Source organism: Scyliorhinus canicula, chromosome 9 (genome assembly GCF_902713615.1).
Source record: "Scyliorhinus canicula chromosome 9, sScyCan1.1, whole genome shotgun sequence".
Lineage (NCBI taxonomy): Eukaryota > Metazoa > Chordata > Chondrichthyes > Carcharhiniformes > Scyliorhinidae > Scyliorhinus > Scyliorhinus canicula.
Window position 1 is genome coordinate 38,572,203 of NC_052154.1, and position 14,698 is coordinate 38,586,900.

General features: G+C 45.4%; 1 protein-coding gene across 5 annotated transcripts in view; it reads left to right on the plus strand.

The window, feature by feature from the left end:
- ap1g1 (adaptor related protein complex 1 subunit gamma 1) overlaps positions 1-14,698 on the plus strand; it is a 168,512-nt gene that overhangs the window by 100,999 nt on the left and 52,815 nt on the right. For all 5 annotated transcript variants that reach the window (XM_038806532.1, XM_038806533.1, XM_038806534.1 and 2 more), the window contains 2 exons: positions 6,411-6,533; positions 12,250-12,339. In XM_038806532.1, the coding sequence (XP_038662460.1) occupies positions 6,411-6,533; positions 12,250-12,339 (213 nt within the window). The remainder of the gene's footprint in view (positions 1-6,410; positions 6,534-12,249; positions 12,340-14,698) is intronic.

The window sequence follows — 14,698 nt, forward strand, 5'->3', positions numbered from 1 at the left end:
CCTTCAGTCATGTTTTCACCCTTCAGCTTATAGCTGAACTGGCGTGTACTGTGTTGGTACTAGTGGTTGTTGAAGATGTAATTACTGGACATTTTGGAGCTTGACTGATCTAGTAGAGAAATATCTAAACAAATGATCTATTGTATTTGTCAATGTTTGAACCTTATTGTACATAGCTGCACTTAGATAGCACACCTCTGAATTCTGTTGAACATTAATGGATGTGCTGTAGGGGGGGGTTTAATGAGACCGAAAAGTGCATATTCCAGATTACTATGGTTACAAGCTATATAATGTTAAGCTTCTTATCTATATAGCATTTTCGTTCATGCAATTTTAAGACATTGAAAAATATCTTTAGCAACCTGGCCCAATGGACTAGCTTGTTTTGATGGTAGAAGTCAATCTTGAATTTCAGCTTATTCTAGAGAAATATTTTAAAATAAGGACAACCTCAAAATGCAAACTTCCCAAGGAAGCATGTGCACTTTTTTTTTTGGCTTGGGGGTACTATTTCATCACTGAACAGAATACAAGATTGGAACTAGGCTGACGTGCATTGAGCTTGTAAACTAAAACGCCACTTTAACCTTCAACCCCACTGGTATATGGTCAAGTCTGTCATGCTGAGGGGAATTTTAACACCCAAAACTTTAGGTTGGATGTTTAAAATTTCAAAGATCTCAAACCTGAGACCAACCTAGTTTAACCTGCCCACATCAGATTTTAACTGAGCTAGGACAGGGTTGTTGGACAACCAACTCACTCCCAGGAGGTGGATTGCAGGTTTGTAGATTTAAATGAGAATGTGTCCTGCACATTTTAATGGAATCGTGCTGCCGCGATTTGTGGGCCCCTGGAGGTTCAAGAGCTGTGGAAGAGGCAAGTGCATTTTTTTAAATGAAAATTTTTGTATTTATACTACAACATCGATCCATAGTAAAATACCAACAATAACAATAATAATAGCAATCATAAACATTCACCCCTCCTCAATGAACAACACACAATATTAACAACAACTTAAATTAACACAATGTTAAGTTACATAACCATCTTTGAGCCAGGAAGTCCAGAAAAGGCTGCCGCCATTTATAGAACCCTTGTTCCACACTTGGGGGCCTCGCATCCTTCCACTACAGCAAGGTCCTCCGCCGGGCTACTAGGGACACAAAGGCCAGGACACCGGCCTCTTTCGCCTCCTGCACTCCCGGCTCCACCCCAACCCCAAAAATCGCAAGTCCCCACCCTGGTTTGACCCTGGATCCAACCACCCTCGACACCATCCCCGCCACCCCCTTCCAGAATCCTTCCAGTGCCGGGCATGCCCAGAACATATGGGCATGATTCGCCGGACTTCCCGAACACATGGTGCACCTGTCCTCACCCCCAAAGAACCTACTTATCCTAGTCCCGGACATGTGGGCCCGGTGCAGCACCTTGAATTGGATGAGACTAAGCCTCACACATGAAGAGGAAGGTGACTCTCTCCAAGGCATCCGCCCAAGTCCCCTCTATCTGCTCCCCAAGTTCCTCCTCCCATTTGGCCTTCAGCCCCTCCACTGACGACTCCTCCACCTCCTGCATTACCTTACAAATGTCAGACACTCTGTCCATCGCCCCCTGCAAGGGCAGCAAAGGGAACTCCTCTACCTGTCGCCTAGCAAATGCCTTTACCTGCAAGTATCTGAACATGTTCCCTTGGGGGAGCCCAAATTTATCTTCCAGTTCCCCCAGGCCCGCAAACCTCCCGCCAATAAACAGGTCCCTCAATTTACTGATGCCCACCCTTTGCCACCCCCTAAATCCCCCATCAGTGTTCCCCGGGATAAAGCGATGATTTCCACCTAATGGAGCCTCCATCGAGCCCCCTGTTTTCCCCCCAATGCCGTCTCCACTGTCCCCAGATTCTTAGGATCGCCGCCGCCACCGGGCTCGTGGTATATCTCTTAGGAGAGAGCGGCAACGGCGCCGTTGCCAAGGCACCCAGGCTCGTACCTCTACATGACGCCATCTCCATTCTTTTCCACGCGCCCCCATCACCCATTTACGCACCATTGACACATTGGCCGTCCAATAGTACCCCAACAGGTTGGGCAGCGCCAGCCCGCCTCGATCCCTCCCTCGCTCCAGGAAAACCCTCTTCACTCTCGGAGTCCCATGTGCCCACACAAAGCTCAAAATACTGCTAGTCACCCTCCTAAAGAAGGCCCTGGGGATGAAGATGGGCAGGCACTGAAAGAGGAACAGGAACCTCGGAAGCACCGTCATTTTGACGGACTGCACCCTCCCCGCCAACGACAATGGCAGCATGTCCCACCTCTTGAACTCCTCCTCCATCTGATCCACAAGCCTGGTGAAATTATGCTTGTGAAGAGTCCCCCAGTCCCTGGCCACCTGCACCCCCAGGTACCTAAAACTCTCCCCTGCCCTCCTAAGCGGGAGCCTACCAATACCTTCCTCCTGGTCTCCAGGGTGCACCACAAACAGCTCACTCTTGCCTAGGTTTAGTTTATAGCCTGAAAAGGTCCCAAACTCAGCCAGCAGCTCCATTACCCCCGGCATCCCTCCCACCGGGTCCGCCAAACACAGTAACAGGTCATCGGCATACAACGACACCCTATGTTCCTCCCCACCTCGCACCAAACCTCTCCACCTCCCTGAGTCCCTCAACGCCATCGCCAACGGCTCGATTGCCAATGCAAACAACAAGGACAGGGGGCAACCCTGCCTGGTCCCTCGGTAAAGCCGGAAGCACTCCGACCTCCTCCCATTCGTGGCCACACATGCCATCGGGGCCTCCTATAGCAGCCTCACCCATCTAATAAACCCTTCACCAAATCCAAACCTCACCAACACCTCCCATAAGTACCCCCACTCCACTCTATTGAAGGCCTTCTCCGCATCCAGCGCCACCACTATCTCAGCCTCCCCCTCAATCGCCGGCATCATGATGACATTCAGCAATCTCCGCACATTCGTGTTCAGCTGCCTTCCCTTCACAAAACCTGTCTGGTCCTCGTGCACAACCCCTGGCACACAGTCCTCTATCCTGGTGGCCAGGATTTTTGCCAGCAACTTGGCATCCACATTAAGGAGAGATATGGGCCTGTATGAACCACACTGCTGGGGGTCCTTGTCCTTCTTTAAAATTAACGAGATCAGCGCCCGTGACATCGTCGGGGGCAAAGTCCCCCCTTCCCACGCTTCATTAAGTGTCCGCACCAGCAAGGGGCCCACTAGGTCCACAAATTTTTTATAAAATTCCACCGGGAACCCATCCGTACCCGGCGCCTTCCCTGACTGCATCTGCCCGATCCCCTTAACTAGCTCCTCCAGCTCAATCGGCACCCCCAACCCCTCCACCTGCTCCTCCTGCACCTTCGGGAAAGGTAGCCCGTCGAGAAAACTCTCCATTCCCCTCCTCTCCACCGTTGGCTCCGACCGGTACAGTTCCCCGTAAAAGTCCTTGAAGACCTCATTCACCTCTACCCCCTTCCGCACCACATTCCCACTGTTGTCTCTCACTCCAGCAATTTCCTTAGCCGCATCCCGCTTGCGGAGCTGATGAGCCAGCATCCTACTCGCCTTTTCACCATGTTCATACACTGCCCCTTGTGCCTTCCTCCACCGTGCCTCCGCCTTTCTAGTGGTCAGCAAATCAAATTTAGCCTGTAGGCTGCGCTTCTCCCCCAACAGTCCCTCCTCTGGTGCCTCCGCGTACCACCTATCTACCTCCAGCATCTTTCCCACCAGTCTATCCCTCTCACTCCTCTCGCTCCTCTCCCTGTGTGCCCGGATGGATATCAGCTCCCCACGAATCACTGCCTTCAGGGCCTCCCAGACCATCCCCACCTGAACCTCCCCCGTATCATTCACCTCGAGGTACCCCTCAATACTTGCCCGGATCCTCCTACACACCTCCTCCTCCGCCAACAGCCCCACATCCAACCGGCACCTCCCCCATCTCGAACTCTATCCAATGCGGAGCGTGGTCGGAGATTGCAATGGCCGAATACTCTGCCTCCTCCACTCTCGGAATCAGTCCCCTACTCACCACGACGAAGTCTATCCGAGAATAAACCCTATGTACGTGGGAGAAGAAAGAGTACTCCCGTGCCCTCGGCCTCACAAACCTCCATGGATCCACCCCACCCATCTGATCCATAAACCCTCTCAGTACCTTGGCCGCTGCCGGCCTCCTACCAGTCCTAGAGCTGGACCGATCCAGTGAAGGATCCAACACCGTATTAAAGTCCCACCCTATGATCAGACCTCCCGCCTCTAGATCCGGGACCCGTCCCAGCATACGCCTCATAAAGCCCGCATCGTCCCAATTTGGGGCATACACACTAGCAAGTACCACCTTCTCTCCCTGTAGCCTGCCCCTAACCATAACATACCTACCCCCCTTATCCGCCACCACCTCAGATCCCTCAAACGACACATTTTACCCCACCAGAATCGCCACTCCCCGGTTCTTCACATCCAACCCAGAGTGGAAAACCTGCCCCAACCACCCCTTCCTCAGACGGACCTGGTCTGCCACCTTCGGGTGGGTCTCCTGAAGCATTGCCACATCTGCCTTTAGCCCCCTCAGATGAGCAAGTACCCTCGACCGCTTCACCGGCCCATTCAATCCTCTCGCATTCCAGGCCATTCAATCCTCTCGCATTCCAGGTGACCAACCGGATCAGAGGGCGTTTCCCCCCCCCCCGTCGACTAGCCATAGCCCGTCGACTGCCCGCCCCAGGCCAGCACCCCCCGCCCGACCCAGTCCCCACATCGACAACACCTCACCTCTGGCCCCCTCCAGCTCCTTCCTGACCCTGCCAGCAGCGACCTTCTGCTGACCCCGGAAACTCCCGCCAAAAAACCGACCCCTCCCAAAGTGGGATCATCCCCCACCCTGTCCCTCCTCCAGGCACCGCTCCAGTGCGGGGAAGAACCAGTTAAGCCCCCCCCCCCCCCCCCCAGGTCATCGCCTCCACCCCCCCAGCCCCGCACGTCATCGCCTCCTCCCCCCAGCCCCGCAATGCGAGGAAAGCCCTTGCTTTCACACTACCCCACCACACCCTTCTGACGCAGCTCCCAAATATCAGCCCCACTCCTTACCCCCAACCTGATATAGAATACAACAAACCTCCCCAACCCTCCCCGCAAGATACAGAACTCAAAACAATGCCCCCCAACAAAAAAAACAGAACAACACCCCAATAAATAACCATATCAAAATTACAAAAGTACAAAAAAAGAGAACACAGCAACAGCAGGCAAGTGCATTTTTAATTACTTAACATTGGCGCTATGATTTTAGTAACAAAAAACAGACTAAATTGCATGTCAGCTAACTAAAGTGTCACCAGTAAAGGATTCTATTGGCTTGCTGATCTACGCAATTAAATCAACTATGTTCTCTCTCAGTATTTTTCCACTGGTGCAAATCCACTATTGTTAATTTTGCCTTGATGCCTCTGCAGGGCAGAGCAGTTGGAGGCCTTTGGCTCTCCAACTGCTACAAGTGCCTTTTGTCCAAGGACTGCATAGGTATGACTCTGCTGAGACTTCTCATTTCAATTTGTTTAAAGATGTAACCGTGTCAATACACGGCTCCTGGCTATGGTAGTTTTCAGCAGTTGACAGTAATTTTTATTTATTTAGTTCCTTCATAAGGAAAGGATCTAGTGCAGTTCTGAATAATAATAGAGACAAAAATTGGTATCGAACTAAACAAGATGATATTAGAATAAAGGACTTGGTTAAAGAACTTGCCTTAACGGATGCAATAGGCAGAGGAGTGTGAGGGGGAAATTATGACCAAAGATCTAGTTCGCTAAAGGCATGACTTCTATTGGTGGTGAAAAGAAAGTGGGGATCAGTGTTGTAGAAACTCTCTCTAGTGTTCTGAGGGTTTTGGGACTGGAAGTGGTTAGAGATGGGGAGGATCACGATCATGAAGGGACTCTAACATGATGCTAAGAATTTTAAATGAGAGGCTTTGGGGAAACTAGAAGCCATTATGGGTTAAATCAAATTAATGCAGGTGCTGGAATCTGAAACAAAAACAGCAAACACTGGATAAGCTCAGCTGGTCTGGCAGCATCTATGTAGAGAAAAGGGAGCCAACATTTTCTCTCCATAGATGCTGCCAGACCTGCTGAGATTGTTCGGTATTTTCTGTTTCTGAGCCAATATAGGTTGGTCTTCATGTGTGAAAGGGCTTGGTGTGGGATAGGATACCTTTGAAATTTTCATGCTGCTTCGTTTCGTGCAATGCAGGTTGTTTTTGCCCACAAATCTTAAGTCTAATACACAACATGTGTTTAAAGGTATTTAAAGATTGAAAAGTATTTTTTCCTGTAAAAACCAGTGTTACAATGGTCCTCGGCTTTTCTCTACTTCTATTTTAGGCTGGCAGTTATGTGAGAGATGATGCAGTGCCCAATTTGATCCAGTTAATCACAAACAGTGTTGAAATGCATGCCTATACAGTGCAGAAACTTTACAAAGCCGTCCTGGAAGATATCTCTCAGGTATAACATTTTAAATCCACAAAAAGCACAGTTGCTATTTTTAACCATTTAATTGTTTGAAAGCTGATTTACAAACTAATTGAACAATGTTTGACTAATGTTTGTGTGTTTGTTTTTTGCACTGATTTCAAGATAAAACTGAGCAATTTTATTCAAAGTCCAGTCACACATATTGCGCCTTTCAGTTGTACATACTTTGGGTTTTGTTAGTATTCATAAATAACGAGACTGAATTAATTGCATTCCTGGTCGAAGGCTGTTGTAGCTAGAGTTGGCCGTTGATATTTTGGCAATGGTAATGTTTTGTCTTTGTCATTTCAAGATTTGTTATTTCATCTATATTGTTGTAATTCTGAAAGCTTTGGATCTTTTGTTTGGACCCGTTCTGGCACGTAGTTTAATGTGTGTAACTGTTTGAGTAATTGGAATGGAAGTGCTTTTAAATAGAATCATCAAAGAAACCATTTAGCCCACCTAAACTCATTTATTTAGCAATTTAATTCTTCCCCTGTAGTATCTAGTTGCAATCTAAACAATGTATCTTTGTCCCCGTTATCTTGCCTGGCAGATTATTTTGCACATTTCTGAATATTAATTTCGAACTGATTTTGCACTAATTTCCAGTTATGTCCTCTGATCTCACGTAGATACATCAAAAATAGAAGCAGGAGGAGGTCAATTGGCCCTTCAAGGCTGCTCCACCATTCATTATGATCATGGCTGATCATAAGACCATAAGACATCGCAGAATTAGGCCACTTGGCCCATCGAGACTGCTCCGCCATTCAATCATGGCTGATATTTTTCTCATCCGCATTCTCCCCATAACCCCTGATCCCCTTAATAATCAAGAACCTATCTATCTCTGTCTTAAAGACATTCAGTGATTTGGACTCCACAGCAAAGAGTTCCACAGATTCACCACCCTCTGGCTGAAGAACTTCTTCCTCATCTATGTTTTAAGGGATTGTCCCTTTAGTCTGAGATTGTGTCCTCTGGTTCTAGTTTTTCCTACAAGTGGAAACATCCTCTCCACATCCACTCTATCTAGGCCTGGCAGTATCCTATAAGTTTCAAACCGACTCATACAATCTCATGTAAAAAGCCTCAACCCCACCAGGGTCCAACACCTGCAGGCTTGTGGTTTTGTGAAGAAAGAGTCTTATCCTGGGTTACTGCCATTGGGGTTGCAGGACAAGGTGCTGTCGAAGGAGGAGATGGGGAGGGAAGGTATCCATGGTCTACAAGGAGCTGATTGATTGGGAGGGGACCCATGGGGGTTATAAAGCGGAAATGGGAGGTGGAGGCCGGGACGTGGGCTGAAGTCCTGTGGAGGGTGAATGCGTCCTCGTCGTGCCTCATTGAGTTTAAAGTAATTCACAGGGTACATATGCCCAGTATTATGTTCTGTGTTGTGGTCATGGTAAAGATGCACACACAACATCTAGTTCTCTACTGGTAAATAGTTTATTGACAAAATGAACAGGTGGAAAGATAACTAACAAATTATAATACAAACGGTAACAATAAATAAATTCTCCCGGAGCTACTTCTAATGCGAGTGTCCTCTAGTATTAGCGATGTTCGGTGTGGGGAAGATCCGGGAGTCTAGGGGGCGAGAGAGGCTGATGTTTTAGCCTTTGCCTCCCTGATAGCCCGGAGACGGATCTTACTTGGATGGAGGACTTGGAGCCGCAGAAAGCGTGGTGTGGGTGGAGTGAGTGACCTGGCAAAAGGTCATGTTCGCCCTGAGGGGATTGGATGCCCTGAGGGTGTCGGGTGGTGGGTTCTCTCGGGGGTGGAAGCTATTCATTGACTTCATTAAGGAGGATTGAGGAGTCAGCAAGGGGGGGGGGGGGTTTAAGGGTTAAAATGGGGAAGGCAGTACAGGAGATTGGGACGAGAGTGGGGAGGTGGGTGGTGATGGAGGGGGTGTTGGTTATTTATAATGTTGTAGAATTTTGCTTCTGCTTCAGTTTGATTTTATGAAAATACCTGAATAAAATATATTTTTAAAATAAATTACATACTTTGGCCTCCACTACTTTCTGTGGTACTGAATTCCACAGATTCACCACTCTCTGGGTGCAGATGTTTGTCATCACCTCAGTCCTAAAAGATTTACCCCTTATCCTCAAACTATAACTCCTAGTTCTGGACTCCCCCACCATCGGGGACCGTCAATTCTTTCTGAATCACATCTGCCTAATCCTGTTAGAATTTTGTAAGTTTCTATAAAATCCCCTCACTCTTTTAAACTCCCATGAATATAATCCTAACCAACTTGGTCTCTGCTCATATGATAGTCCTGCCATCCCAGGAATCAACCTGATAAACGCTGCACTCCCTTCATAGCAAGAACATCCGTACTCCGATAAGGACACCAAAACTCCACAGTATTCCAGGTGTGGCCTTACCAAAGCACTACACGATTGCAGTAAATCTCTATTCCTATACTTGGAAGCCTTCTGAAAGTCTAAATAAATCTCATCCACTGGTTCTCCCTGGTCAATTCTACTTGTTACATCTCCAAAGAAGTCTTGTAGATTTGTCAAGCATGATTTTCCTTTGTAAATGCATGCTGACTTTGTCTGATTACACCACTGTTTTCCAAATGCTGTGCTATTAAATCCTTGATAATGGACTCTAGCAACTTCCCTACTGCAGACATTAGACTTACTGGTCTATAGTTCCCTGTTTTCCCTGAATTCCCTTTTTGAATAGCGGGGTTATATTAGCTACCCTCTAATCTGTAGGAATCATTCCAGAGTCCAAAGAATTTTGGAAATTGACCCACCATTGGATTTACTATTTCTGGGGCCACGTCTTTAAGTACTGTGGGATGAAGGTTATCAGGCCTGGAGAATTGTCCGTTTTCAATCCTATTAATTTCTCCCAAACCATTTTTTACTAATTTTTCTTCAGCTCCGCACTAAAGCTTTGGTACATTATTCATGTCTTCCTTTGTGAAGACAGAAACAAAGTACGAATTTAGTTCCTCAGCCATTTCTTTGTTCCCTGTTATGAATTCCCCCGTTTCTGACTAAACCATTAGTTTTTATCAATCTTTTTCTCTTAACATACCTTTTATGTACTTGCATGATTCCCTATATTTTTTTGAACCACTTAGTTTTGTTTAAACCTGTTTATTTGATTCTTAAAGTTAATCTCTTTCATTTTTCAGCCCATCTTAAATCCTTTATGTGAGCGTTTAACTGCATTTCCTATTTTTGATGCTGGTCCTATTTCAAATGTTGAGCAAATCTGCTTAATCTCATGGATTTTTGTATCCAGGTTATTGCACAGATTGGAAACATGGGGTGCTTATGCTACTGCTCAATACCTTCATCCAGTTTGACATTATAGCATGCACTGGTTTCCTGTCGAGATCAATTTTTTTAACCCTGAGTTCCATTTCTACACGGATGTTTGTCAAAGCTTTCTGAAAATCTAGAATTGAATATTTTATTGGTAATCAAAAAATTATTGGTTGGTAGTCTATCCCTGGAGATATAAAAAATGTTGAGGAAGGGAAGTATGGACTCATGATAATTTATGATATATTTGTTTTGTCTGGTCATGGACTTAAAGCTGGACCCGAGTTAATAATGCTTTTATGAAGATGACTTCTTGGGCAATGGGATATCCATTCTTCAGACTTATCTGAAGTCTTAACACCTGTGCAAATACCAGCATCATCTTGTATTTATATAGTGCCCTAAATCAGTAAAACATCCCGAGACACTTCACAAACATTAACAAGCAAAATTTTATATCAAACCACGAATGGACATCTTTAAATTGACTAGCGTTGTAAAAAAGGAATGAGAAAACGAGACAGAGGCTTAGGAACAGAATTCAAGAGCTTAGGGCCTTGGCAGGTGAAAGCACAGCTGCCAGTGGTGGAATGATTCAACTCAAATGCTGGAGAGGCAAGATATTCAAGAAGCCAAACTTAGCACAGAAAAATTTCAACAAGGCTAGAGGAAATTGAAGAGGGGAAGGGACAGAGCAAGGAAAGTATTCAGTGTTGCATAGCTGGCAGTGATTATTATGTTCCTGTAAGAAGTCTTACTACACTACAGATGCTGAAAGATGCCCTCGTACAAAGGGGATATGGCGCTCGACTCATCGATCGACAGTTCCAACGCGCCACAGCAAAAAAACCGCGCAAACCTCCTCAGAAGACAAACACGGGACACAACCGACAGAGTACAACCACCTAGTACTTCCATGGAGTGGAGAAACTACGACATCTGCCTCGCAGTCTTCACATCATCGTTGAAGATGAACATCTTGCCAAGGTCATCCCCACACCCCCACTACTTGCCTTCAAACAAACCATTGTTTGCAGCAAACTACCTAGTCTTCAGAACAGTGACCACTACACCACACAGCCCTGCCATGGCAATCTCTGCAAGTTGTGCCAGATCATCGCATGGGTACCACCATTATATGTGAGAATACCACCCACCAGGTACGCGGTACATACTCGTGCGACTTGGCCAATGTTGTCTACCTCATACGCTGCAGGAAAGGATGCCGTAGCGTGGTACATGGGTGAAACCATGCAGATGCTGTGACAACGGATGAACGGACATCGCGTGACAATCGCCAGGCAGGAATGTTCCCTTCCAGTCGGGGAACACTTCAGCAATCAAGGGTATTCAGCCTCTGATCTCCAGGTAAGCGTTCTCCAAGGCGGCCTTCAGGACGCGCGGCATCGCGGAATCGCCGAGCAGAAACTTAATAGCCAAGTTCCACACACATGAGTACCGCCTCAACTGGTACCTTGGATTCATGTCGCATTACATTCATGCCCACCATCTGGCCTGGGTTGCAAAATCCTACCAACTGACTTGGCTTGAGACAATTCACACCTCTTTAACCTGGGGTTACCCCTCTCTCTGGATCTGTAAAGCCTTAATTACATGCAAATGCTCGCATTCAAAGTATTGTCTTGCATCTTTGACTTTTTCTATAAATATGTTTCTGGAACCTACCTCTTCATTCACCTGAGGAAGGATAAGTGCTCGGAAAGCTAGTGATCTGAAACAAACCTGTTGGACTTTAACTTGGACTTCTTACTGTGCTCACCCCAGTCCAACACCGGCATCTCCACATTATGTTACTGAGCACTGGGGTGCTGGATCAACCGGTTTTGGCGTGAATTGGGACACAGAGCAGAGTTTTAGATGATTTTGAGTTTACCATAAGAGTAAAATGCTGGAGGCTGACCAAAAGTGCATTAGGATAGTCAAGTCGAGAGGTCACGAAGGCACAATTTAATGTTTTAGTAGCAGATGAGCTGAAGCAACGACAGAATCGGATGATGTTAAAGGGATGGAAATAGGCAGTCTTAGAGATGGTACAGATTTGTAGTCAAAAGCTTGGCTTGTGGTCTGAAATACACTAAGATTGTGAACATTCTGATTCAGCCTTGCAGTTGCCAGGGAGAGGAATGGAATAGCTGGCTAGGGAAGCTGAGTTTGTAGCAGGGATTGAATACGCTGGTTTCAGTCTTATCAATACTTGAGAGGAGATTTTCTCTCGCCCATTACTGTGGTGAACTATGGTTCTATAACCCTTTTGGGTTATTAAAATTCAATAGCATTCCAAATGTATAAATAAACAAAATTTAGTGAATAAAAATGGATTGAATTATTGTTTCTAAAGATACTCAAAATTTGCTCACTTGTCGGTCATCTTTCAACAGCAACCTCTTGTGCAGGTGGGTGCTTGGTGTATGGGAGAATATGGTGACCTTTTAGTTTCTGGACAATGTGAAGAAGAGGAACCTATTCAGGTAATATTTCCTTTTCAAAACAAACTGTTAAGATAAATTCTATAAAAGTGATTAAACATTGAGTGTTTATAGTCAGAGCATTAAATCAGTTGCGTGAGCATTCTTTGTCAAAAATATAGCCTGCAGCAGAGCAACTTCAGAGCCTGATTAAGAATCAAGGCATTTTAAAGTTTAAAATTGAGCTGCAAATTGGGAATTGCTGTCATATCTTTCAAAATTATGTTACTTGATGTATGGTCTTGCTTTTATAGAAACATTGCTATTGTTCTGTCATGTTTTCATACAGTTTAGTCAGATAATTCACCTTGTATGATGAAGCATTGTATTCAGTATCAATGGGGAGATCAGCAATGCAATGTGCTGGAGGCGGCATGAACTTTGTCAAAAGTGTTGGGGTGCCCATTCACTGAGATTGAAAAACTTGCTGGAAATATTAAATCAGAAAAATCATATTTGGACATATGACATCATTGAGCAACATGTTGTGGAGGAATGGAACAAAACCTTGGAGCAGATCAGTCAACTGTTGATGTGTATCCCAGATCAAAATATTGAGAGTAAGCTGTAGATCAACTTCTGTCCCAAAGGGCAGCACGGTAGCATTGTGGATAGCACAATGGCTTCACAGCTTCACGGTCCCTGGTTCGATTCCGGCTTGGGTCACTGTCTGTGCGGAGTCTGCACATCCTCCCCGTGTGTGCATGGGTTTCCTCCGGGTGCTCCGGTTTCCTCCCACAGTCCAAAGATGTGCAGGTTAGGTGGATTGGCCATGATAAATTGCCCTTAGTGCCCAAAATTGCCCTTGGTGTTGGGTGGGGTTACTGGGTTATTGGGATAGGGTGGCGGTGTTGACCTTGGGTAGTGTGCTCTTTCCAAGAGCTGGTGCAGACTCGATGGGCAGAATGGCCTCCTTCTGCACTGTGAATTCTATGATAAGATCAATCCTATTTTAAATTTTTCAGTGATTTCAGCTGTCAAAAAGTAATTTGATTTGATATTTTGATTGCTTCTGAAGTAATGTATTTTGCAGTGGGTGTTGAATTGTGAACCATTGGGATATTTCAGACTCTCTTTCTGAAAGAAATTAACTTTGGCTTCAATGAAGTTACTGTGAAAAGCACCTAGTCGCCACATTCTGGCACCTGTTTGGGGGAGGCCATGGGAATTGAACTCTCGCTGCTGGCCTTGTTCTGCATTACAAGCCAGCTGTTTAGCCCACTGTGCTAAACCAGCCCCTGTACTCTACACAAATCTAAGCCATAATTTTCTGTTACACCTAGTATAAACTTATTGCTTGAGCATTTCTTTTGATTGTTCAGATTATATAATACAATAAGTAGCATATCATTTTTTTTTTAGAAGATGGCAGTGGAAATATTACTCTGATTTGAAAACACTACAATAGAAATTGAAATACACAAATACCAGGACACTCTGCCCAACCAGTTTTGCTGGTGTCTACCCCTCACACATGCAATAATTTCAGTCACATTCACCCCCTTTGTTCCCATTTTCTTTCACCCACATATCTAATTAAATGTTGTTTGTTGAGATGATCTCTGTCTCAGTTCCTAATCCTGAGTGAATTCCACAGCCTGCAATTCATTTTGGAAAGCAGTTTTTCCTTCTCCTGCCTAGGGTTCTAAATTTTTTTACCTTTAATCTTGATAGAAAGATTAGGGCTCATTCGATTTAGGATAATATGTTTGCATGGATTGAGGATTGGTTAACTGACTAGAAACATTAAATGGTAATTTTTTGATTGGCAAGGTGGAACCAGTGGAATGTTATACATGTCAGTGTTTGGGCCTTTGTTATTCTGTCAGTTACTTAAATGAGGGTCTGTGTGAGGCATTTACGTTTTCTGACAATACAAAACTCGGTGGGAAAATAAGCCAAGAAGAGGGAGCAGAGGACGAAAAGGGAGATTAGACCAGTTAGGTGGCCAAGAAAGTGACACATGGCGTATGATGTGGAGATGTGAAATTATCCATTTTGATTTGGGAAAATGTAAAAACAGAATTTCTTTTTATAAAGGTGACAGACTATTAAATGTTGGTATTGACCGAAGTGGGTGTCCTTGTACATTTATCACAGCAAGTTAACATGCATATACAGCAAGCAATTTGGAAGGTTGATATGTTGGCCTTCATTACAAGGGGATTTGGGTGCAACAATAAGGAAGTCTTTCTGAAGTTGTTCAGGGCTTCGGTGAAACAAATCTGGAGAACTCTCTGCAGTTTTGGACTCTGCTTAAAGAAGAATATACTTCCTTGGGGTGCATTGAAGTTTCACTGTACTGATAACTCATGGGAGAGCTGTCCTATGAGACTAGAGTGGGGCTATATTCTTTAGAGTT